Below are 27,848 nucleotides of genomic sequence, written 5' to 3'. Positions count from 1 at the left end.
AGAATAAGCAGGGCTACTGTAGTAATCATGGGGCAAATTGCAAAACTTTTCTGACTCACCAACTGAGGTTGTTCATCTTGAAAGACTAGTGCATTTCGCTGCTTCGAAAGATGCCACGAAGCGTTAGCAATAAGAGCAGGAATAAAATCGTTATCATTACCGTCTCAAAGGTCCGATCTTCATTCACCCAGTTATGAGCAAACTGGAAGTGAAGGTCCAAAGACTGCACAAGGCAGACCCAAAACCTCTTAGCAAAGGAACATCTTTAGAACAGGTGAGCCACTGATTCAGTGATTCCTCTTCTAAAGAGCATAAATGACAGAGTAAAAAGCCCAAAGTAATGTGGTATAAATAGTCCGCTGTAGGAAGCCTAGAACATATAAAAGTTTCCAAATTGTGAAAGATTGCATACGGGGTACAGTGTGGAGTTACCAAATTTGTTTTCAACCAGAAGCTAAGGGGCTTCATACAACTAAAATGAACTTAAAAGGAAGATCAAGTTCTACCCTTAGAGAAGTTCTATATTTCTCCACGGGGCATGTCATATCTATTATGAGGAGAGCTACTACCATATGCCCGACTGCTAAGTCTTTAACGGTTGATCATCAAGAGCATTTAAGGATATCGATACCAACATACACATGCAAGGACTTAAGAAGCCACCCAAAGAGACATACATGTATATATCTCTTTGTGTATATGATTGATATGAAATAGATTAATTCAGTTTGAATAGATCTGTAATATTTTCTCCTTAGAGAGGTTTTCCACGTTAAAAAAAAAATAAACATGTATATATCTCTTCGTCATGTATTTACTTTTTCCACTGATACTCGATTTTAATTTTATAGTACAAGTAGTATTCAATTTTTCTAGTCCTTAGTAAGATTCTACTTTTCTAGTTCAAATAAGATATGGTGTTGACTTTGACTTTGACTTAACGTATCATTTTAAGCTAGTCAAACTGATTCATATCTCTCATCCAAAATTTCAGTTAAATGTTGTACATTCTGTACTGCAGAAACAACAAACAAAAGAAAGTTGAAAAAGAAAGAAAAACAACCACGACATAAAAGCAGTACCATCTCCCACTCAAGAAAATAAAGGAAGGAAGAATTGAGTACAATTTCCAGATGAGTACAACTGACATTAAAATGATTACTAGTTGAAACTACAAAAGAATTGTTTTATTTTTTGTTAACAGGTAGTAAATCGTAATTTAAGTCATAGTAAAACATTGCATGTCATAGACAATGCACCTATAAGTTTTATAAGTTATATAGTAATGGCAGATGACATTTTTAGTTTATGAAGAGTACTTAGAGATGAGCTTATCAACATGAATAATTATATCATTAATGTGAGGACGAACAGCAGGCTGAGGCTGAAGCATCCAAATTACAAACTGTCGGAGAGGCTCCGGGTACGGAGGGTCTGGTCCAAATGGCCATTTAATTTGTCCGTTCATAATGGCCAACTGTAAACTTCCTCCAGATTCGCCAAGAACATACTCAAAAGGAGATTCACCATACCTGTGAGGTCCAGAGAAAAGTGAATTGGAATAAAAGAAACTCGATAGTTCTTCTCAATTTCCCATGTTATAGATTTGTTTCATGAAACTAAGAAAGTTTGGTTACGTCATGTAGCAGATTAATATTTTGCATGATCAATGTAATGTAATCTAGATTAAGAGAGGACTCAGCAGGACTACAGCTAATGCACATGACAAATGAGATATCAGTGCGAATTGTATATAATATATATAAGCTTTCAGCTAATACCTTGCAAGCATTTAGTATTGAAGGTATCAGCATACGTGTACAAGATGGGTGTTACTAGCAAACAGTATGTTGGTTTTTTTCCGGTAGAGAAGGCATTTAGAAAAGCAAAGTTGTTATATATCGTAGCTATAAATTCGACAATCTCTTTTATGGGTTAGAAAAAATTTTCTGAAACATATTGATTTCGGTAAGACTTCAACCAGATCTTGTCATATCTTCTCTACTCTAACTAAGACTTCAACCAAAGAGATCTACAGGCACAACCAAATATCCGAAATACTTCTATATCAGTCACATTGTAAGATTTTCCTTCAAATTTTAGGAGTATATGAGAGTCCCACAAAACGGTGAGTCACTTTTCCATAATTCAATGTTTTTTGCTAAGTTTCTTCTTCAATAGAGTGAAAGCAGTCGTCGTATTTATGATATTTAACAGCAGCTTCCTTGTTTTGATGCTTAACTTTCTTAAAGTTTCATCCAATATACTCAAATTGAACCAAATAATCTAAAACATCAAATTCTCCATATTATAGAGTTTAATGCTGACATAGATTCTTTACATGCCATTACCAAATAACATACACATATCTCATTTTGATAGGTTTAGATTGTTCATCCATCACCGCAGAAAGCAAGTTCTTACTGATCCTAGATGTAATTAACCATAACAAGCATAGGAAACTATTTGATCTCTATCAGCTGATCCTACATCATATTGTAACTATGTCAAATGAGTCAATCATATCCAGGTATTAGTCCACCAAGAACATTATCACAAGATTCTTATAAATCAACAACGACCCATGAATAAGAAAGCATATCCCCACCCCACCACCACCACCACCTCAAATTGTCTGAAACCAAGCAACCTACAACAATGGTATAAGATGATGATGCAGATTGGCAGTTTCCTCCTAGAAGGTTTTGTCCAAATTCTTCACAGCAAATTAAGAGGTTGCAGGTTCTGTAGCTTCACATAGTTCATCAGTGAAAATTGTAAGCTGTATCTTTCATGGATGATACACTGTCATATTTCTGGGAGGGCGATAGTGTAACTATCCATTTAATAATATGACTATACTACTGAGCTACTTCATACTAGAACATCATATCAGGCTTTATTATTGTCCATCATTCTCTTAACATGATAAAAGAGTATGAGACCTCTAAGGCATGACATTATGATCTTCTAGAGTTTTCAAATCTTATAGCATGATCAATACTTGGAATTTTAACTTGACTGCAAGGATTTAAGTTCGGAAGTAACAAGCATTCTGCCTACAAAGGAGGGTAAGATAGAGGGATGGGTGGGGGAGGGAGAAAGGAAAAGGAAAAAGGAGATAAGATGAAGAAAATGAGAAAAAGAGAAATGACATGTGATACGTTCCGACCACGAGTCAAATCAGTTAGGTTGAGTCTAGTTAGTTATTTACTTATTGCTTTTAAATTTAAGGAATAATTCTCTTTTCACTGCCTGAACTATCACTTTTTTCTATAATAACCCCTTAAACTTTTTTTTGATACACAATGATCCCTTAAACTATTAGAAATACCATACTTGACCCTTTCCTTTAGAGTTTTATTAAGACCCGCCTACTCCGTGAGCGTCAAATCTACGAGATGCATAAACGACCAGAGCTCAAGGCTGCCGTCTCCGAGCTCGAGCGCCCATGGGAGCTCGTCAAGATGATGAAGGAGAAGACGACGATTCAGGAGGGGGGTTTGACATGTGGAAGTAAAGGGGTGGAAAGTAAAGGGATAGGCCCCAAGTATTACAGTCATAGGAGGGTTGCTGTTAGCAAGGTTTTTCTCTAAGGGTGTGGTGCATAGCATGAAGCTGTAGGAGATATAGGAGATGAAGACAACAATGGAGAGGACTTGAGGTTTGATGATTGGGTCGCGAGAGGAGAGTTAGGATGAGAAGAGAGGAATTCAAATGAAGGAGGCCGAGTTGGATAGGATTGAGAGTGTAAGAACTGAAAAAATGGTGCACGTGCACCTCCTCTTCCCTCTTCTTCTCCGATGCGTGATGAGAGAGTAGCCACGGGATATTTGTCCACTTTGAATCCAAGTCAGATCCTAAATAAAAATTTGAAACCTACCCTATAAATCAAAATCCTAGCCCTGTTCTTTTCCCCTTTTGCCATTCTTTCTCATTTTCTCTCTTTCTAAACTTGTCGGAGCTTGCATAGTGAGATCGAACTGCCAGAGCATCGCCAGAACAATCGAAGACCACTTCGAGACTCATCCGTCAGCCTTCTCCCACCCCTCAAATTTAATTTATGTTTAATTGGTTAAAATAGAAATACCTAATTTTGTGGGGTTGCGGCTTCGTCGGTAAATCTCGTCGACCGACGACTTCGGGTCACTATCACTACTTCACTGGAAATTTCGTATCGTCGGCCTCATGCCATGAATACTCTCTTTAGAGTCCTCGTGACTCTGATCGCCGCTGGCCATGGAGAAAGAATGGTCATTGGCAGTGAATACCCTCGACAACCTTCCTCCACTCTATGAGATCGCAAGGTCATGGTAGTGTCAAAAAGGGACCTTAGGTGGTGGTGATCGTCGGTGGCTCTCTCTCTCTCTCTCTCTCTCTCTCTCTCTCTCTCTCTCTCCTCGGTCTCCTTAATTAAGGAGATGAAGTTGGGCTCGGGCTTAGCCCAAGCCAACCAACTTAAATTTGGGTTCGGGTTTGGATTTCGAATCCAGCAGACCCGACCCAAATAGTGTTAAGGGATTGGGCCTTTAGCCCAATCTGTTTAAGTGGATTTCTAGGTGAGCTCGGGCCAAGTGCAGCTCAGTGCAACCTTTTTGGGCTTATTAGCCCATTTAGCCCTTTTATTAGCTTTAAAATTCAAAAATTATGATATGGGTTAAATTAAATTTATTTTTGTTATTTATTTATTATTAAAAGTGGTGATTTTAGCACGTGGACTATAATTTTCAATCATTTCACCTAGATTTAGGTGAGTGTGTTTACTCACATATTTAATCGTCTTATACTTCGTGTTTCTTTTTTTTCAAATCACATATTTATCTATATGCAAATTTAAATATTATATTTTTGTGTGCAATTTAGTTATTATATTTCTGTGTGCAAAATATATGACTTAGTGCATTGCTACACTTCATGCAAAATAGCAATTTAAATGTAACAACCTATCTAAAAAAAAAGTTATTTAGTGCATGGCATGACATGGGCGGCCTTGTGCCATGCAGCGGCGGGCGGACTAAGGGCGCCATGCCCGTGGGCCTTGCCAGATTATGCAGCTATCTAGTATGGTTGTTGTGGATTTAGATATGGATATGTTACAGATTTATCTTGATAATGTCATAATTTATTTTATAATTAAGTATGTGAGCACATGGGTGTATCTATACGCCGGCCTCGCCCATCCTATTGTGTGTGTCGCGTGTGCCGCGTGTGCCATGTGGGCGCATGGGCGAGCACATGCCCATGCCGGGTGGGGGCATTACAATTCAGGTGGTATTAGAGCCTAGATTTAAGAATGATCTAGCAAACCATTAAGAATACTAGTTGTCGATTTTGTTTAGGGTTGCGCTAGTAGTCGATCTCGATGAGTTTAATATTAATTGATTAAGATAGAGGTCTAGATTGTGATGTTAAGATTATTAAGTTTTGATACCTGACGACATTGTTAGAAATAATATGAGATATTGGTATATTGAGAATTTATCAGAACGACTAATGAATAGGAAGAAATATTACTAAATCATGTATTGATGTTATTGATATCGAGGTCTTATAGTCGGTGGAGTATAATATTGGAGATGTAGACATGTTCATATGATGTGATAAAGTGTAGAAATTTGTAAACATATATAGATATGTAATTTGTGCAGAAGGATTATTACTAGTAGATTTGAGGTTATTCTGAATAAATATAGCACATTTTGGATTTTTGATCTTTTCATGAATATGCTTGAGATTAGGAAATGATTTAAAGGACACAAATGGAGAGAGACTATTTTGATTCTTTATGTGAATTATAATTATTAATTGTGGATGGATAAATAAGACATGCGATGATTTTGTATAGTGAAAAAGATATTAGGTGATGTGATATATGTTAGATGATGTGATATAGATGATTGTAGATTCTATATAGAAAAGAATTTTTGGGATGACTGATATAATAAATTATGTACTTATCTTAGTAGGTATAAAATTTTAATTGTACTGATAAGATGGATGATTTAATAGGGATATGTTTGTCCAATAATATTGTTAGAGAATTAACGTTTCTTTTAAATCTTTAAGTTGACGATTACCAAATAGGGTAATGAGCATAGAAAATATGACATGGATACAGTTATTGGATTATGAATGATTTCAATAGTTGAGACTTAATGTATATATTTCTAGATGACATGATAGTAAGTTTAGTTTAAAAGTTGCTAATTATGTGAATTTGATTAGATAGAAAAGAATAATAATAAAATGATTTATATAGGGTGACTATATTTGCTAAGTTGATAGCCTCATGACATATCTTGTATGACAAGTGAAAATATATTTTGATTATTAATTTAGTTTTGGACATTGATTTAGAGGATAAAAATATTATAGCATAATGATGGTGTGTTTTGGGTGATGAATTTCAGTTACAATTATACAGACTTATTTTTAGTATAATTATTAGATGATATTAATGATGTTATAGAAGAATTTTGATGATGATGCTATAAGATTAAATTGTTCAGCATATGTGGTGGATTTTGTATAGAGAATATGGTAGAATATTAAGTTGGGACTCCTGAGGAAGTATGAGGTTTAAGTGATTTAATTATAAATGAGATATATTGGTTTTTAATCATAGCTATTAAATTGAGATATCATGTGTTTGTCATGTTAATTATTTTGAGAGTACTAATTGGAGAGATAATTTCATAGAGTCATTCATAGAGCCTATAGATATGTTCATTTATTATGATTGATAGATTTTTTTGAAAGTTAGATAAATTGCTTCATAAGACGATAATAAAGGGAATACAAACGACTATAATCTTTCATATAAAGTGTATTGATGGATGTTTATTATATTGCTAGGCGATAAATAGATAATGATGTACAGAAAGTGATCCGTTAGCATTTATATAATCGTTGGCTTACATGTTAAATTATTACCAGAAGTTATTAAACGAGCTTTTTGAATGATGAGATTGAGCTTAATAATTATAATAACTTACAAGTTTGCATTTGAGTTTGAAGATAAAGATATCTGATTCGGAAATGATGATTATAGGATTGATAATTCTATTATAATTTGTGAATTTTTTATTTTTAATAAATTACAAAATTGAGGATATAAATTGATTTAAAATAAAAGAGAAGATATGTTACTAAGGTTGATAATTACTATTCTGTTATCCATATGAATAAATTAGTTTCAGTTGTTTTATTGGCATATCAGATCATAATAGCATGAGTAACTCGGGAGATTAATCTTAGTAGCTTATTAGTTCATGGACAATACTTTTGTGAATTTATCTAAATTGTATGTATGTATTCTTAAAGATCGAGTATGATAGATTAGTAAGTACTTAGAATTGTATTCGTTACCTAATGCTATGTTGATATCATTGAGTATATGTTAATAGCCATTGCATATGGATTGGTATTATGAACGGAGTGCTATATTGTCAAGTTATTAAAAAGATTGTTGGATTATTTGGCAGAATGTACTAGGAAGATATTGCTTTAGCAATGATTATTGAGTTGATCATGATTGGATTGGAACTATATGGATTATGAGTTATGGATCTAAAAAAGTGAGATTAGAAAATTATCAATTTGATTAGAAGATAGTCGAACTAGATATGTTGATTTTTTCTTACAATACTAGTGTGATTTAAATTTCGGTCTTTTTTGGTTTATCTCTTACTCGCCTCTCTCTCTCTCTCAAACTCTCTTTCTCTCTATTTCCCTCGTGCTTGCCGCCGACCGCCGCCACCAAGGTGAGACTCTCTCTCCCTACCCCCCCTCTCCCCTTCTCACTCACTCCCTCTTTCGCTCTTAGGTTCACCAAAACCGAGCCACTGGCTGGCCGACAAGCAGTGAGCCCATCCCTGCCGGCCCGATCCCCTCCCTTCCCTTCCTTTCCTTTCTCTTCTCCTATTTCTCTTCTCTTCTTCCTTTCCTTCTTTTCTCCTTCTTCTCCTATTCTTCTTCTTCTTTTCTCAATCCTTCTGCACCTTAGCTACAACAGTGCCGGGCGGAGCCCAGCACTATTGGCAATAATCTGTTTATTATTTCTTTAGGTATTTCTTTCTTACTTAATGTAAATAAGTTATTTAGACATTAATTATTTTAATAATAATACATATTCATCAATATGATTATTATTGACTATAATTAGTATAATTAATGTTAATTATGTTATAAGTTATTACACATAAATATAGGTTATACTTATATTTATTTATTAGATTTATATACTAATATTGTTATGATATGCATTTTAAGTAATTCTAATAATTTGTTATATATTATTATTTTGTAACAAATGAAATACTATGCTTATTTATTTATTTATTTTATAAAGTAAAAACTACATAGTCCCTAATTAATCAAGATAGAGTGAGAACCACAACTTAATTATAATTAGATTTTTTATCTATATTTATATTTTTATTTATAATTATAAATATAACTAGTTATAAAGATAAGTAGAAATTCTAAAACCTAATAAATCATCATATTTTATATGAATGGATTTTAATTATATAAATGGTTAATTTCATGTTACCTAAAAATTTCATATCCCGAACCACTTATGTGAGACTCCGTGGACCTTATTAGCGATGAGTGACGATTGATTGATGGATGTGAGGTATACGTGTGTTGGGTCTTCTGATCTGATATGAGTAGTCTTATTCTCTAGATGCCTTTCTCAAATTAAGATTTATTATATAATTATGTATATGCATGTTTTATCCTCCAGGATGATTATATGACCTTATCTAGAGATGATTTCAGTTAAGCATATTTTATAATGCATTTGATTAGACTGATCTACGATATGAGTATACTGGTGATATATAGAGATGATTAGAGATGACGATACTATTATGAGTTTATATCGAGATGATTCTAATATGAATATGCATATGATAGACTAGTATGGGGATACATGTGTTAGATACATAGTTAGAGACTATATTGCATCATTTTTTTTTGGCCTCTTTACCATCTAAATTTCTGAGTTGCATGATCTATTGTAATACTGGATAAAATACATATGATCTGTTATTTAAAAGAAAAGCATGAAATATGATTGATAGAATAGTTATAGAAAGCATGAGGATATCCGAGTGGGCACCAGGGTTAGAACGCACTTGGTGGATGATTAATCGCTCGACGTAGTCGCGATCCTATAGCCTTACGTCTGAGGTCGTTAGTCTATGTGCGCAGTAGACATTCGGACACATACCGTTCGCTAGGGCATATGTGGCGAGTTATCCTCACGTAGTTTCTATTAGCTAAAAGGGTGCCTGGTCTAGATGGATATTGATACCCTTAGCGGATGGAAGGGTATGATTATGATTGAGATATCCTTTTGCGGATAGCAGAGTACGCTCTGAGCCTTTAGGAATGATGTTGAGACTGGGTACCGAATAATAACTATGCACAGTGGTCTAGTCGGATGATGACATTCGGAGATGACATTGATAACTAAAATGTTGAAAACTATATATGATTTCATTATCATCTGATATACCTGATTATCGAGTAGTCAATATACTTCATATGTGGTTGCATTTGATATCATAGCATAGTCATTGTCGGCATGTATTATATGTATCATATTTGAGAGAGCGTTATGATGATAGTATGATATGGAGATTATTTATACATTGTCGAGAATTAGATACTTTAATCAGTTATGACATGATATCTATATTTCATTTCTATATTATTGAAGATATATTCATATACTCATTCATGATATGATGCTCCTATGTGATTCATATTATCTAGTATATAATTTACTTTTTGTTTGGCATAACTGATTCGAGGTAAAGTCTATTCACTAAGCTTTTAGCTCATAACTCTCTTTATTTCTTTTCTAACCCCCCACCAAGATACTATGATACGTGATAACAATTAGAGATATCCTGAGAAGATATGTTAGAACAAAGATGAGATGAGCTATAGACATGAGATGTTATAGAAGATAGTTTATCTAAATATTGAGTTGTACCATTTTTTGATATTTGTAATCATTTGTATAGACGATGAATTGTATAATACAGACCAAATTGTAATTTACTCATATGTTAATAAATTTAAGTTGTATCTTGATGGTTTGTCATGGCATGTGTGGGCCCTGCCAGATTATGTAGCTGTCTAGTATGGTTGTTGTAGATTTAGATATGGATATATTACAGGTTTATTTTGATGATGTCATGATTTATTTTCTAATTAAGTATGTGAGCATAGGGGTGTATCTGTGCGTGGCGGCCCTGCACGTCCTATCGCGTGCGCCGTGTGGGCGAGCACGTGCTCATGCCGGCGGAGGCATTACAACTAATCATGGATGACTATGCTGATCGGCAAGTGCCGTGCCAATTTGCCTCAGTTTTTGAACTATTACCTGAATGAAGCTTTTTGTAATTGAAGCAGCTAATTAATAAAAAAAAATTCCTTTTAATTTATTGATAATTCATATTCTCTTATATGAAACTTCTTAATTAATTATCATACTATATTTTAGTCACCTTTTATATACTTCTAGTTTTAAGTGATGAGAAAAGTAAAGATATTATTTGCTATGTACTATCACAGATTATCACAAGTAGATTGAATAAAACATAAGGCATTGCTCCAACAGCCCTTTATCATAACTATTAATCTATGTCATGTTGATCCTTGTTTTTCCAATAAATTAATATCAACACACCAACATAGGAGCATTATTTGACATAGAATTATGAATCATCAATAATATAGTAGTTAAGACTCTCGAGTGCTAAATAATATGGATTGCTGTTTTATATTGATTCCTGCAGAATGGTATTTTAGCAGATTGAAAATGAGATGTAATAGATTTTCAGAATCTATATCTTATAAGAAGTCATCTTTCTTAACTAAAAGGATAAGAAATAAAACATCTTAACGTAATGTCCAGGGTGTGATAACATGATCAAAACCATACTAAGAAAATCTAACAATACATAAGGGCTGTGAGAAGAGGATATGCATTGATTGTATCCAAGAAAGCATATTAGTACACAACTTAAAAATAGAATCTGTACAGAAAGAAAAAGAAATAAAAACAAACAATAGATTGGGATGAGAAAATCTCACATTATTGCATATAAGGTGCATCCAAGGGACCATATATCAGTTCTCTCATCAATGTCCGCTTGGCTTGGACAATCCCACAACTCAGGAGCTCGAAATGGTGCAGAACTATGTTCCGAAGCCCATTCCTATGCACAGTTCATAGGGATAAATTGCAAATTTACCAAAAGATTAATGAGAAAAGATGATAATGAAATTAACTAGAAAGGGAACTTACATCAAAAAGTCTATTCATATATCAATTTGCCTTTTGATACTTGAAACTACTACTTAAATCTGATAATAATTGACTTTTAAGTTTGAAAGAAAGGACCTGGATACTGATCTACTCTATGACTAGATGGCAATCCTATGGAAAATAAGTTCAAACGAGCTGAGTTTGGTAATAACTGGCAAACTCTTTTTCATCCTACGACAACAACAGCAACAACAATAGTAATAACCAAGCCTTTAGTCCGAGGGTGGGCTGCACGAATCCTTCTTCTCCATTTACCCCTATATAGCACATCTGTTTGTAACTTTGTATCAAATCAGATGTTATCATATCTTTGCTTACTAACTGCCCTGATCTTTGTTTCAGTCTTTCCCTCCCTCTTAGGAACTTTTTCTATGAATAAAGGATCCTTTTCATCCTCAGCTATCATACTTTGCCAAAAGAAAAACAAAAGATCTTAGGAAGGAATGGTGAAAAGATCAAGATTCAAGAGAAATAAACAATACTTCGCAGAATATGCATCCTTTGGGTCCTCTTAGGACTATAGAGAAGAAGCATAGACATAGACTTGGGATATGAATACGATATGATACGGACACGGGAATGTGACAAATCTTGGACATGAAATGTTTAGGATATGAAAAAATAAATAAAAAACATAATATGTGTGTGTATACAAATATATACATATATATTATTGATACACTTTAAAAAAACTTTCGCTAACATAAAATGTAAATACACAAGCATGCATAATCTATTCATGAGAGAAAATCAAAGAGTGCACAATACCACAAAGATATCATAACAATCACAAATGATAAAGATAATAGTCTAATACGTGACAATACAATAGAATATTATGAGTGAATATTTTAACAAAAATATTTTGAGAATGAATAACTAAAGTTAATTTTCTCTCTGCATATAACATTTGCTAGTTGTAAGGTTGCAACGTACTACTACAATAGATGGAGTAGGCAAATCTATAACTTTTGCACTAATCTGCACTAAGATTAATTTTCTCTGATGCACTAATTTGTGACTTTGCATTGCATTTCTGCAACATACACAGAAATTTGTTACAATCCGACCACGTAGATTAAGTCGAGTCGAGTCTATTTATCTTTTAATTAATTTATGCTTATGTAAACCTTAAGGCAAATCTAATTAAGTCATATAAGTCTCTAAAGCAAGTCCTAGTTCAAATCATATAAATCTTTAGAGTTAGTCTAATGCAAGTACTAGTTCAAGTCGTATAAGCCTTTAGGACTAGTTTGAGTAGAACTCATTGTACCACACCTCTATATATAGAGGGGCAGGGTTTCATTATTAAGCATCCAAGTATTGAGACTTAATTGAGTTTAGTTATTTTCTTAATACCATATTTACTGTTTTATAGTAGCCGTTAGATCATCTTTACCTTTTTAGGAGTAGATCATATCTGTAGAACCTCCAAAGCTTCCAAACCCTAGCCACCAACCTCCTCCAACTGCCACCCTACCCTACGGCCATCCACCACCAACCTTGGCCGTCCGCCACCCCCCGACGGTCACTGTAACGTCGGATATTTACTATTCTGCCCCGTTCTGACTTATCTCCACTATTTTATTTTTAACTTTTCATCCCGACCTCTGATTTAGGTGAAACTAGAGCCATTAGAACCCTAACTCACGAGGCTACCACCACATAAATTTTCATTATTTTCTTACGTCCAAATCAATCCATATTTGGTTCGTAGCATTGGTATCAGAGCTAACGTTCCTCAGACGATGGTTAACACGCAATCCAAGACGAACGAGGAAAGAGCAATCATAGAGGACCGGGAACTCATCTCTGTTCCTATGGGTATTTCATCGACACCACCGCCATCTCCAACAACCGTCGGTGATGAGCCACTGACGTAGCCGAAGGCACAAGTAGAGTCCATGGACTTGTTGCAAGAATCATCGAAGAGAGCCACGGAAAGCTCCGAGAGGGTCCAGAAGGCAATCCAAGCCTTAACGACCATTCTCCTAGCCCAGCACAGTCACCTTGCACTGCCAACACTGCTAGCCACAATGGAATCCGACCACCCACGGCAGGGAAACCCAAGCCGTGAGGGAGGGATGAGCCGGCCAAAACAATGGCCTTGACCCTTCCTCCGATCACGGTGGAGGTCCCTCCGCCACTGCCGCATCGTAACAGTCGCCATCGCAAAAGCCAAGGTCTTCTTCCCCGAAGCTAGGGCAGAAAACCCGAGCTTTCCACCGGCGACAATCCAACCCCCCCCCCCCCCCCCCTCCCAGTGTCAAACTCCACGTCCGACACCTTCCTTAGACCATCTGCACCCGAGCCCAGGCCACCATTCACGCCGCCATCGACTGGAAGATCGGCAATGACGGCAGTTTATGCTATAGCAAACCTGTGGCTGGTGGCTGCGTGTAACAACCTATCCTTAAAAAAAATAAAAAATATAAAAAAACTGTGTTATGGGTACGACGTGACTATGGCCAGCCTCGTGCCCATGCACTGGTGTGTGGCTTCGGGGTGCCACGCACCCCCCAGCTGGCCGCGGCAGGCCCCAGCGCCGCCGCAACCACCGCCAACCCTCCACTGCCTCTCTCTCTATCTTTTTATTCTCCTCTCTCTCTCTCACTCTCTCTCTCTCTCTCTCGTTCAGTCTCTCTCTCTCCTTCCCTTAGACTCTCTCTTTCTCTTTCTCTCTCTCCCTCTCTCTCTCTCCCACCACTGCCGACCTGCCGCCGTTGTCGTCGTGCTGCCACAAGTGAGCCTCCTTCTTCCTCTTTTTTTTCTCTCTATCACTATCTCTGTCTCTCTTTTTCTTGCTTTGGGCTCGGGCTCGTCGGAGCCGAGCCGCCGCTGAGAGGCCGGCAGCTATTTGGCCACCAGCTGCCGGTGCCCTTCCCGCCGGCCCGGGTCCGCACCTCCCTCCCTTCCTCCCTTCCTCCCTTCCTCCCTTCTTCTTCTCCTCCTTTTTCTTTTTCTTTTTTTTTTCTTTTTCTTCTCCTTCCTTGACTTTTGCTCCTTTTTCTGCACAGTGCTGGGCTGAGCCTAGCACTGATGGCAGTGTTTTAATTAATTAATTATTTATTTATTTATTTTATTGGTGTTATTTATTTAGGTTTTTCCTTCTTAATTAATGCAAATAGATTATTAAGACATTAATTATTTTAATAATAATATATATTCTTCAATCTGATTAGTATTAATTATAATTTGTATAATCAATGATTAATTAGGTATAAATATAGGTAATACTCATATTTATTTATTTATTTATATCTCTATTAGATTAATATATATATATTTGTAAATTATAATTATCAAATTTATATACTAATATTCTTATGAGATACATTTTAAATAATTCTAATAATTTATTATACATTATTATTTTATAACAAATAAAATAATAGGCTCAAGTATGTATTTATTCTTTTATAAAGTAATGACTACATAGTCCCTAATTAATCAAGATATAATTTAATTATAATTAGGTTCTTATCTATACTTATATTTTTATTTATAATTAAAAATCTAGCTAGTTATAAAGATAAGTAGAAATTCTAAAATCTAATAAATCATCATATTTTACATGAACGGATTTTAATTAAATGAACGACTAACTTTTTAGTACTTAAATATTTTCAGATCCCGAACCCCCTTATTTGAGACCCCGTGGATCTTGCTAGCGATGAGTGTCACTCAGTTAACTGACGGACGTGAGAAATGCGTGGTTTGTGTCTTCTGGTCAAACGGTGAGTAGTCTTATCCCCTAAACGCCTTTCTCAAATTATGTTATATTATATATTATGTACATGCATGTTTTGGCCTCCAGCATGATTATATGACTTTATCTAGAGATGATTTCAGTCGAGCATATTTTATCATGCATTTGATTAGGCTGATCTGAGATATAAGTACATTGGTGATATATAGAGATGATTCTACTGTTATGATTGTATACTGAGATGATCTCTAGCAGGAATGTGCATGTGATAGACTAGCGGGAGTATGCATGTGTTAGACTACATGATCGGAGACTACATTACATCATTTTTCTCTTGACTTCCTTACCATCTAAATTCCTGTTATGCATTGACTCGTTATCGTACTGGATACATACATGTGATATGGCATTTAGAAGGAAAGCATTAAATGTGATTAATAGGATAGTTGATACATGCGTGAGGATGCCCGAGTAGGCGCCAGGGTTAGGGGTGCCTGGAGTGATGATTATGGTCGCTAATATGCGATATCTCGTGGCTCATGTCCGAGGTTAGTAGAGTCTGTGCGCACGGGCAATCGGACACATGCCGTTCGCCAGAGCATATGTGGCGAGTTATCCTCACGAGGTTTTCTATCAACTATGTGGGTGCCCAATCTGGATGGATGTTGATACCCTAGCAGGTGGCGGGGTATGATTATATTTGAGATATTCTTGCGGGTCACGGAGTAAGCTCTGAGCCTTCGGACATGATATTGAAACCGAATACCGGGTGTTGACTGTGCATAGTGGTCTAGTGTGATGATGGTATACCGAGATGTCGGTGTTAACTGTGATACGGAGAATTTCACCTGATTATTAAGTAATTAACATAATTTATACACCGTTGCATTTGACATCATGACATAGTTGGCATGCATCATGTGTCATATTTGAGAGAGAGTTATGATGATAGTATGACATAGAGATTTGTTTACTCATTGTCGAGGATTATATACTTTTATCAGTTACGACATATTATCTATATTTCATTTATGTATTATTGAGGACACATTCATTTACTCATTCATAATATGATACTCTTTCTGATTCATATGATCCAGTACTTGATTTATTCTCTGTTTGGCTTCACTAATTCGGGGTAAGCTCTATTCACTGAGCCTTTTGCTCATGACTCGCTTTATTACTAATTCGGAGTAAACTCTATTCACTGATATCGACGTGAGATATCCTGATGAGATATTTTAGAGTAAAGATGAGGTGAGCTATAGATGCGAAACGGTATAAATGATAGTTTATATAGAAATTGAGTTGCATCAATATTTGATATTTGTACTCTTTTGTATTAGACGATGATTTGTATAATACAAGTCGAATCATAGCGTACTCTTATATTAGTTGTTTTAGTTGTATCTTGATGGTCTGTAGTGGCCTGTGTGGGTCCTGCCAAATTATGTAGTAGTCTAGTGTATATTTTTATAGACTTGGATATTCATATGTTAACAGGTTTATTTGGTTAATAGTATGATTTATAAGGTGATGGATTATGTGATCATGGGTAGGTTAGCAGGTTTTATTTAATGATGTCATGATTATATGTGCACAGGAGAGTATCTGTGCGTGACGGGCCCCGCCCGACTTGTCGCGTGCGCCGCACGTGCCGTGTGGGCGTGCACATGCCCGTGCCGGGCGGGGACGTTACACTGCGGGTCCGACATTTCCACGACCACCGATGGCCACGGCTAGCTTCCTCGGGCCAATTGCCAACTAGTGGTGGCCGCCGAAGGCTGCGGCGACCGTCGAGTGGCGGAACTCGACAACCACCGCCTTGGGAAGCTACCACCGCATCTTCCGGCCACCGCCGCTCCCCTGTAGTGGGGCCAATGGTCCCTTTCGTAGCCGCTAAGGACCGGTGGACTTGTCGACGACGCACCATGGCTGCCACTGCACCGCCTAAACCCGAGCTCAAATTTCGGCTGAGCGGACTCGACCATTCAACTCTTGGAGGACTTTGCGGACACAATTTGTGCTCAGTTCAGTCCGACCTAGTACGAAGGCTTTCAAGCTATGTTGACTAAGCTGACTCAGTCAACAACAGTTCGAGCTTACCAGGAGGAGTTTGAGCAGATCTGCAATCGAGTCACGAACTGGTCAAACTCAGCCTTGAACAAACCTGACATTCAGGCTGAGGTCAAAGCTTTGAGGCCTACTACTTCTGATGAGGCATTCTCCTTAGCTATTCTGATGGAGTCCAAATTGGATCGATTGAACTAGATCCGCAAGAAGGAGAGCAGAAAGATAGCCCAAGCCCATGGCCCACTAGAGACTGCATCTACCCCAACTAAGCCCCACACAGACGGTTCAACCCAACCGCCAGATGATTTCTCGCCGTTTGTACTCAATGACTTAGAGGAGCACAGAAGGAAAGGCTTGCATTTTCACTGTGACGATCGATTTACCCCCAGTCATAAATGCAAGCGCTAGCCAGTCCACGTCATGTTCCTAGGAGGACTAGAAGAGGATGAACCTGAGTTCACTGATAGGTATGATAAGCTGTATGAGTACAAGGATATGAGAAACTAGGCACCTTGAGGACAAGGTGTCGGAACCGCGGTGAATTATTACGATCCGATAACATGGGTTAAGTTGAGTCAAGTCGAATCGGGTCTATTTATCTTTTAATTGATTCATGCTTATGTAAGCCCTTAAGGCAAGTCTAATTAAATCATGTAAGCCTCTAAGGCAAATCCTAGTTCGAGTTATGTAAGCCTCTTAGGCAAGTCCTAGTTCGAATCATATAAGCCTTAAGGTTAGTTTAAGGCAAATACTAGTTCAAGTCGTATAAGTCTTTAGGGCTAGTCCGAGTAAGACTCATTGTACCACACCTCTATATATAGAAGGGCAGAGCTTCTTTGTTAAGCATCCAAGCATTGAGAATTAATTGAGTTTAGTTATTTTTTTATTATCGTATTTATCATTTTATCGTAGCCGTTAGATTGTCTTTACCTTTCTAAAAGTGATCATATCCGTAGAACCTTCAAAGCTTCCAAACCCTAGCCACCAACTTCCTCCGGCAGCCACCTTACCCTATGGCCATCCACCACCACCCTCCGACGACCGCCGCAATATCGAATATTTACCGTTCTGCCCCATTCTGACCTATCTCCACTGTTTTATTTTTAACTTTTCATCCCAACCTCCGATTTAAGTGAAACTAGAGCCATTAGAACCCTAACTCACGAGATTACCACTACCTAAATTTTTATAATTTTCTTACGTCCGAATCTGTCCAGATCTGGTTCCTAACAAAATTCCTACAATAGATGATCTTTTGCTATAGATATTTGTAACATATGATAAATCTCATGTTCAAAATGTGTTCCAAGAGTATCTGAAAGTATCTAAGTATACAAATTTCTTTCATATTTTTTAAATACCGAATACTTCATAGAAGTGTCCGACACTTGTCCAAGGAGTGTTCGACGAGTGTTGGTATTGAAAGTTTATCGGGATCACTCCAATCCCATGAATATTACATGAATCAACTTGATTCTCTTCCCTTAGAGTAAGACTTTCAATCTCAAGTTTCACAGAAAGGAGATTTTATAAGGAGAGGAGGACGGCATTTTAGTCATAGAAGAGATAGAAGCAATGGCAAAAGAGGCTAAGAAAATGAAAATAGCAATGCATTCTCATCTACTTTAACTAGAGATAGAGATAGAGGATGAGGACGGTAGGTAGGCCGACGTCCAATATCTTCATTGTGGCAAATATGGCCACATAAAAAGAATGTGCGGAAAAAGCTTGCCTGAAAATTATGCAACTTGCACTGTTTTGACTTGTTACACAGTTAGATCGTAAAGTTCATAACTTCATTGGTATTCAACCATCCACTAGATTGCAAGAAGTTGATCTAGATTGGCTGCAGAGACATCAAATGTGCTTGGACTGAAAAGATATAGAAGTAGCCTACATAAAGATTCTCAATTTACTCTTTGTTTAAGATATTGTATGGCTGATGATATAAGTAAATCAGGTAAGATCTTCGTCTCCTTACGTTGTATACTGTCAATAAATAAAAGTTATATGCAAAACTTTTACCTGAAGGTTTACATATAAATTTAATCAAATATAAAGTTATATGTCAAGATTTAATATAGCTCAGATGTGATTTTAACTGAATAAAATTCGAGCTCTGATTATTCTTCCCTTCTTGTTCTCTTTTCTCTCTTTGGCATTCTGCCCCATTTCTCTACAAAATCCTAATTTCTTCCTCCAAGTCAAAATAGATCTTAGTGTTCTATCAGATCTAACTGGATATACCTTTAATGTAATCCATGGACTTAAGTTATGTAAAACAGGGTTCACTGGTCTATTGGCAGGATATGCTGTGAGACATACACTATCAACACATGGCATATGATGCCGCCCAGCAGAATTGCTTGGAAGTCATCTGAGAAGAAGAGAAGATAGAGAGAAGAGAGGCCATTAAGCGTCAGAGAGGAGACATAGTGGTTAGCTACTACCATGGTTTAGGAATTTAAGGATAAGAAATATGGCCACCCCATATCTTGGATTCTTGGTTTGTTGCTTAGACCAATCTTAACCACAAGTTTGAAAAAGCAAACATGGTATAATTACATTTACACCCCTTAAACTATAGCCAATTTTCAATTACACTCCTAAATTTTTTATGTTACAATGTACACCCTCAACTATGGATTTGCAACATATTGACAGCTTCCATTAGTTTGCCATCTACCTTTTTGACCTACGTTGCTGATGTGATGCTCACAATAATGTTCATATACCAAAATATCCATCTTTGGAGAATAGCTTATAAAATTAACACTATTAGACAAAGAAGCCCTTGTTCCCTCCCCTACATCATCTTCCCAAGACCTCCTATCTCTTACACTTCCCTCCTTCAGACTTTTTTCTCTCCAATGTTAGACTTTCCTCTCCATCTTCCCAAATTATTATGTTGTTTAATGGCATATAATGCATTCTTTAGTTCTAGGTGATGTATTCCTTAATAATGTGGGTGGATTTGAAGTAGAACATAGAGGAGCTATTGGGGTGAAGAGATGGACAAATTTTGTCATTAAGCCAAGAAGACATGGATGAATTCCCCGGGCAACAGGTTAGGGAAAATAAAGAAGGAAAAGAAGAGAGATGGGAGAGATGAGGATGAGTAAAAAAGTAGACCCATGGAAAAACTACTTTTCTATGTTTTGGCTTATATTATCAGGTAGGCCTGTTTTCTCTATATTATGTGTTTTTTCAGTAACAAGGTTAAAATCACCCCCAACTCTGAAAAAAGGTATTTAGTCTCAACGAAAATCCATTAAGAAAGAGAAATTTTGGAAGAAGGGATATCTATGTAATTGTAGCATCTATTGACATGGTGGTCAAGAATGTACTATTTTGGTATAGGGGTAAAACAGTAACTTGTTCATTTTCGTCAACATTGTTACAAGTTAATCCATAATTGAGGGGGCACATTGTAACAAAAAAAAGTTTAAGGGGTGTAATTGAAAATTGGCCATAGTTCAAGAGGCGTAAATGTAATTAACCCAATCGAACGCTTGGATCCTTGATCTAGTCCACTTGTTCACACAGTGGAACTTTAGATCTGAATCAGGAAAACTAGACTAAACTAAAGTTATTAACTATATGAATCAAGTGTCCTAGGTGTTACCTGACATATAACTGGAAAGAACACCAAACAGAGTTGCCAAATGAAACTACTGGCATGTGAGCTAAACCACAATGTAGAGAGCCGACTCCAGATATAGAAAAGTATCAACGGATACTTGTACAGATCCTTATTTTATATTCTATCACAAGAAAAAAAGGAAAAATTGTTAGGGGATGAGGGCATTCTTGCAGCAATAAGAGAAAAGGGAGGATGGCAAATTTGAGCCCCTGTATCTATTGTAGCCTTTCATGCATTTTCTTTCAGAAGGATTCATTTTTCAACAAAGTACAACAAAAATAAACTGAAGTATTCACTATAGAAAACATACTTCCATTAAACCATCTACAAGACCAAACTAAAAGGTACTATGCCAGAATCAATTACAGGTAACAAAGTCTTGTTCAAAGTTGATTGTAGCAAAACCTAGAAAAGCTTATTAATATTATCATCTTTTGGTCAAATAAAAAGATACCACATCAATGATTAACTACAAGTAAGAAAACTGGTTTCATATAGCAAAATTTATTATTATTCCAATCATAAAGGGGTTAGTCATGTGGTAAAACTCGATATTCAGAAGCAACAAGATTAAAACAATTGTTAAATAATAGAACATTACTGCAAAATACATAAATTTTCTTTTAAGTATTCTATGCTACAGAAAATTAAGCGTTAATCACCTGCAATTGCAATGCCTCAGAGCGAGAACAGATGGCTTTTCTTGCTGGGCGAGCACTACCAAAATCCATTAAGATTGCCAGAGGTGGTTGTCCCTTTCTATGGGTTATGAGGACATTACCAGGCTTGACGTCATTATGAGCATATGGAGGATCAAAATTGTGCATATGCTTCAAGCCTGCACAAAGCTACATAAACCCTCAATTAAGTATCAAAGATCCACAATAATGACTCACATATTGTTAGTACATGAAAATAAAGCTAGTTATTTAACAAAACAAAGGCTCAGCAAAATAGAATTATATGAAAATATGTCTTACAGGTTACTGTTTCAGTAATATTAATCAAGCAAGTAGAATTATGGATTAGGTATATCTCACTCCATAATTGTTTTTCCACATTAAGCTACAGGTTAGAGGTTTTATTGTAAGAACTGAGAAATAAAAAATTGAGAGAAGAGGGTGCACGTGCAGCGCACGTGCACCCCCTCCCCTCCCCCTCTCTGACACGCGACGAGGTGGTCGCAAAGATCTCGCCAAATCCAAATCTAATTTAGATTTGAATTTTTACTCTATAAATTAAACCCTAATTCTCTCTCTCTTCTTTACCTAGCCTCATTTCCCTCTTCATCTTCTTCTTCTCTTTCGTTTTCTTCTTTCTTGCCGTCCAAGTCACGATGTGGGTTCGAACCGCCGGAGCATTGCCGGAGTAACAAGGGACCGTCACGCTCCTCCTCGGTAAGCCCTCTCCCATCCCTCAAGTTTAATTTCAGTTTAATAGGTTAAATTAGAAATACTTAATTTGTGAGATTTCAGCTTCGTCGGCAAATCACGCCGGCCGATGGCTTTGGTCGCTACCATGGACATTCGCCTTTGAAGCCCTCATGGCTCCGATCGCCATCGGCTATTGAATCGATGCAGTCCAAGTGGTTACGGATAATGCACCTATTTGTGAGGCAATAGGGATGCTTCTTGAAGCAAGGTTTTCTTACATTTTTGGACTCCATGTGTAGTTCATATTCATATATGCAGCAAAAAATACTGAGACAAATGAGATTGTGTTTGATGAGTGTAGCTGGATTTCAGTAATTGTAGGGGATGTAATGTGCATAAAAAATCTCATCATACAACATTCAATGAAGTTGGCTATTTTTAATGAATTTGTCAACATAAAATTGCTTGCTATTGCGGAGACTCGCTTTGCTTCGGTGATTATAATGTTGAAAAGATTCAGAAAGATTAAGAAGGGTCTTTAATCAATAGTAATCAGTGATAAATTGAGTTCTTACAAGGAAGATATTGGTAAAGCACAATTTGCCAAAGATAAAGTTCTCAATGACATTTGGTGGGATAAAATTGAATATATACTTGCCTTCACAGAGCCTATATATAGTATGCTACAGGTTGCAAACACAGATAAACCATGCTTACATTTGATATATGAAATGTGGGATACAATGATTGAAAAGGTGAAGACAATCATATTTATGCATGAAAATAAGAAGGCGAGAAATCTATTTTTTATTCAATGGTGCACAAGATCCTAGTGGATAGATGGGACAAAAGCAATACACCATTACATTGCTTGAATCCAAGGTTAATTTAATTTCTATAGTCCTCTTTCTTATGATTAAAAATTTTATTGTTTTTTCATTGCTATTGTTTACTAATTAGATGTTATGTTAATAGGTACTATAGCTCATCATGGATTCAAGAGGATCCAAATCATGTACCACCGCATAAGGATTTGGAAATTTCTAATATGAGAAATAAACACTGAAAAAGGTTATTTTCAAATGCAGAAGAACGAAAAATGGCATACTAAGAGTATACTAGTTTCTCCACATCAATCAAAAGTCTTGCTGAGTATAATTCCATAGCGGATAGAAATGAGTTTGATCCAAACATGTGGTGGGTTGCAAATGGTGCTTATGCTCCTATTCTTCAGAATTTAGCACTTAGGTTACTTGGGGCAACCTTGCTCTTCTTCAGGTTGTGAGAGGAACTGGAGCACCTATTCTTTCATCCATTCATTGAAAAGGAATAAGATAACTCCACAGAAAGCTAAAGATTTAATATATGTGCATACTAATCTTCGCTTTCTATCAAGGAGGTCTCCAGATTATTTGAGAGAGGAGACCAAGATGTGGGATATCGAAGGAGATTCTTATGATTTTTTAATGGTGCAGAAATGTTGGAGATTGTTGATCTCTCAATTGATGAACCGGATTTGGAGACTATAATGTTTGTTGATGAAGGCAATAAGGCAGCTGAAGATGAATGATCTACCTTATGTTGCTATTTTGTAATGATTGTTAGTTTTTAAACTTCTGTGGAACTCAGTTACTTGGACAGTTGGACATGTTTTGTACTTTTGGGGCCTGTAATGATAATCTAATATATTTTTAAAATTTTGTACACTTTTAATTGTCTTTCAATTTGTTCATATCTTTAAATTACTTCTTACAGCTTGATGTATACTTCTTAGTTCTTTGAATGATACTTCTTAATTCTTATAGCTTGATGTGTGTATTTAACACTATTAGATTGCAAACTTTTACTTTAGATGTATCAATAATATATATTTATTTATTTATTTATTTATTTATTTATTTATTTATTTTGCCATGCCCTATGCCGTGTCCGTGTCCTATATTTTCAAATTTTGCCATGTCGTCGTGTCCGTATCGTGTCGTGTCCATATCCGTGCTTCATTGGCCTCACTAAGCTTACCAACTTGCATGGATACATACCCAAGAAGGCTAGTGTGCACCGCTTCTAGAAAACTTGCATTGCATGTAGCCCGCGGCTACGTAAGCTCGGTGCACACTAGCCCTAGTCTGGTGCGCCTGCATCCAAAGAGACAGTGAGGAACCCGTTTTCTATCTAGGGCCGATTCGATTGCGATCCTTCATGGGATCGCATCAGCTGAAGGCTTTCTCTTTTAAAAGAAGCAAGCCAAAGTGCTCATATTTCATCTTTAAAGATGAATCCACTGAAGCCCCGATGTTCAAAATGAATTCAATTGAGTCCAATTCCTCAGGCAAGCTAGTGTGGCACCTAGCAATTCTCTAGCTCAAGAAGCACCTCCATCTACATCACTGATGTTGTGTCTCTTCTTATGCATGTTGCATCACCTCCACCACCCAACAAAAAGCATAGTGTTCCTCGTCAACCACCATCAAAGCCTTCCTTTCCCTCTCATCATCGACCATCAGCAAATAAATCAATGTTCAAAACTGTGGCCCTCACCTGGGTTGAGACCATCAGAGAATGCTATTTTCCCACCAGGATGAAGTATTGATCCCCATGCACCAAAAAGCCAATCTGAAGCCCTTTTTGGGATAAATTTCTTGGCTTCTTGCAAATCCTAATCAATCCATGGGGATAAAGTTCTTGGCTATTTTACAAACCCTAATCAATCCATGGTCTGAGATCATGTTAAGTTGTGTTTACTCCAGTAACCTTCTCAAGATGAATCATCTTGTCATTCCTGCTTCCTAGTATGAACTACAGGATTTGTTAAAATTTTGATATCCTAAACTATGCTGGTCAACAGATTGAGAAAGGAGATGACCCAAAGATTACAAACTCTATTGGGCTAAAACTTGAATCAGAAAATTTGTGAGATTGGCGAGGAGTCAGCATTCAAGGATCTTTACCCTATGCATGTTATTACATATTTGATTACAAAGAGTCACAGAATTTGGCAACTAAGGTTAAGGCAGTAAATTGTGTGTGAAATGCAGGTATGAGAGGTAATTCACAGATTAATCTGTTCATGTGCAAGCTCATTCTTGAAGTTCAGATGATATATTAACAAAAATCTGCAAAAGGACTTTTATCTTCAATGCCCTCTATTACAGTAAATGTCTATTATCTCTGAGTTTTAATAGAATTAATACCAGTGTTGCATGGCTTCACTCTCTTAGAATAAGTCAACTCATCAAAGCTAGTTCAACCAGGAAGTGATAAAGTTCAAATGACGAAAAATAATTTGACAAAATTCACAATACATTCCCTCTAAAAATTTAAAATCTAATGAAATCTTCATATTGTTATCATCCAGAAAGAACAAAGGAAAGTAACCAAAGAAATGACTTCAGCAGATATAAGTACCTGTTGGAATATCTGGAGAATTGTGATTGTTGAAAAGAACTCTTTCTTTGCTTGCATAATTTTTGCAATGTCTAATAAAGTTCCATCTAAATGTACCGGAAATAACAAGTAAGCTTCATGAATCCGCGATCCATCTTGCTTATTCTATACAAATACAATAAAGTATTAAAGTATAAAATTAAGCTGGTAATAGCACAAATGTTGACAGAGATAACTTAGTAAGATATTAAATGATTACTTGCATGCAATGTCCCCTAGGAAGTAGGAACTATTACAAATTTTTAGGAATAAACTGTTATCATGCTGAATGTTAATCTCTGCAAAGGAAGATCCTCAAAGGATGGTACATATAAAGAAGAATGATCATCTTTACGATCATAAATTGTTCCCAACATTGCACATAGTCAAATGTTTCTTTTCACTGGACTCTAGGCTTTATGCAATGGTGGAGAAAATTGTTTTATTTATCTCTTTGGCTTCTATGAATAACAGCTCTCTCATCCTCGTACCATAAATAGTACTTAGCTCTCTAATTAACCTCTCAGAGATCATATATGAACTTTTGTCTGGTTCTCCTTGGATGAATTTGCATTGGTCAAGAACTCAGCAACAACTAAATGGATAACTGCAGATTGACAATCAGGCATAAGGTTTCTTTAATATTTCTTTCAAAAAATGGAAAAAGCCAAAATACTCACACAAGACATCCATTCTGCGGCAATCCTATGCTTTTTTGGGCATAGCGTTCTTTGATAATGAAGAAGCCCCTGTTGTCAATAAATGATCTTCCTTGCCTTATGTAAACATAATTGACTGGGAATAAATACCGAAAAACAACAGAAATATGTTGTGTAAGCAAGTAGTGTGGAAATTAACATTTTCCTAAAGTATGATTTCTTGTTTGTCCAGATCTCCACATGGGCCACGTACTAAAATTTCCTCTAAATCTAATATCTTTGCTAGACTAAGCCTGTAGCCTGTAGGCTTCGTTCAAAACATCAAATAGTTTCATGAAGTGTCACTCACGTATTGCGATTATCTAAAATGTATTGCATTGACGTAAACAAGGAACTCTGATGCTAGAGAATTAAGTTGAAAACATTTTAACTTGTTAAATACAATCACATTTACAAAAGCACAAGAAGTTCTTTCTGTCATCTCAAGATCAATCTACTTAACAATAACAATAAACAAGAACGCTTGCACAATTTCATGAGTACACAGATGAGACCAATAAAAGAGACTTTTTAGGATACCTTAACTGGAATAATCGCATGATCGAGAAGAGGAAGCAAATTAGGATGGTTAAACTGCGACGAAACACTGATCTCCTGCCTAACCAACTCCAGCTGCTCCGCACTCTGTATAATCACTTTCTTCATAGCATAGGTCCCATCATCTGAATCAAATGCAGGCCAACAAAACTTCACACAAATTTGTACATCTAACAACCAATTTCAACCGATACGGGGATTAAAGAAAAACTCTGACACCAATTTTAGACGACCCAATACTATTCATGACCAAACACATTAACGCAGCAGGCATTATAGCAAGCAGCTGGCGCGCAGATCTAAAGCACGCTACCTGAGATGTGGGCTGGGTTGATGGTCTTCTTCGAGGCAAACCCACCACTTCCACCGTCGGAAATGACTTCCTTGACGAGGTAGACGAAGGCGAAGCCACCTTCTCCGAGCTGCCTCACGATCCTGAAACGGTTCTCGTTGATCCAGACGTCTCCTCCACTATTAACGGCGTCGTAGAAGGCGTTGAGCCCCGAGAAGGAGCAGCCCATGTTGTAACTTTCTTGTCTTCTTCTTCTTCTTGTTCCTCCCTCGACTTCGATGCACTTTCTCTTCTCTTTTCGACAGTTGATTGATTATATATATCACAGATATGTTGTTGTAGAAACTAGGAAGGGGACAGATCTTAGCTGTCTCTTTCTGATCTCAGTTTTATCAGAAGTCGGTACACTGCTTTGTGACTTGAGAGTTGCATCACAATATTAAAATGTCCATTGTCATCGATTTTGACCAAACAAGGCACCCTGCCACGTTTCAGCTTCTTAAAATAATAATAAGAAAAAAATTTGTATATAACACCCCGCTTTATAATATAATTATGATTTGCACCCTATATTTTTACTATTTATAAATCTGAGTCCTATGATTTATCAAATATGTGCAGCAAATACATTGGATTAAATTTGAACTAACATTATGAGAATATTTCGTTAAGTAGAGATATATTATTTCTAAAATAAGTAAAATACATTTATTTCTAGAATGACTAAAA

General features: G+C 36.5%; 1 protein-coding gene across 1 annotated transcript; it reads right to left on the bottom strand.

The window, feature by feature from the left end:
* Positions 1-1,116: 1,116 nt before the first annotated feature.
* On the bottom strand, positions 1,117-27,557 carry LOC140793274 (uncharacterized). The gene is made up of 6 exons (XM_073144656.1): positions 27,141-27,557; positions 26,810-26,952; positions 25,554-25,697; positions 21,438-21,623; positions 11,116-11,240; positions 1,117-1,532 (listed from the first exon to the last, which is right to left on the bottom strand). The coding sequence occupies exons 1-6, from the start codon at positions 27,346-27,348 to the stop codon at positions 1,307-1,309; spliced, it is 1,032 nt and encodes a 343-aa protein (XP_073000757.1). The 5' UTR covers positions 27,349-27,557; the 3' UTR covers positions 1,117-1,306.
* Positions 27,558-27,848: the final 291 nt, after the last annotated feature.

Source organism: Typha latifolia, chromosome 8 (genome assembly GCF_019914945.1).
Source record: "Typha latifolia isolate L0001 chromosome 8, TyphaL0001v2, whole genome shotgun sequence".
In the NCBI taxonomy this organism is placed as follows: Eukaryota; Viridiplantae; Streptophyta; class Magnoliopsida; order Poales; family Typhaceae; genus Typha; species Typha latifolia.
The sequence above is the reverse complement of the archived record's forward strand: the minus strand, read 5'-3'. Positions and strand labels throughout refer to the sequence as shown.

What these genes read in the sequence shown, in the direction of transcription:
- LOC140793274 (XM_073144656.1), bottom strand. Translation starts at nt 27,348, where the DNA reads ATGGGCTGCTCCTTCTCGGGGCTCAACGCCTTCTACGACGCCGTTAAT. An exon ending in CAACCCAGCCCACATCTCAG is followed by an intron (nt 26,953 to 27,140) that starts GTAGCGTGCTTT and finishes CATTTGATTCAG; the next exon opens with ATGATGGGACCTATGCTATG. An exon ending in TTCTCCAGATATTCCAACAG is followed by an intron (nt 21,624 to 25,553) that starts GTACTTATATCT and finishes GGGTTTATGTAG; the next exon opens with CTTTGTGCAGGCTTGAAGCA.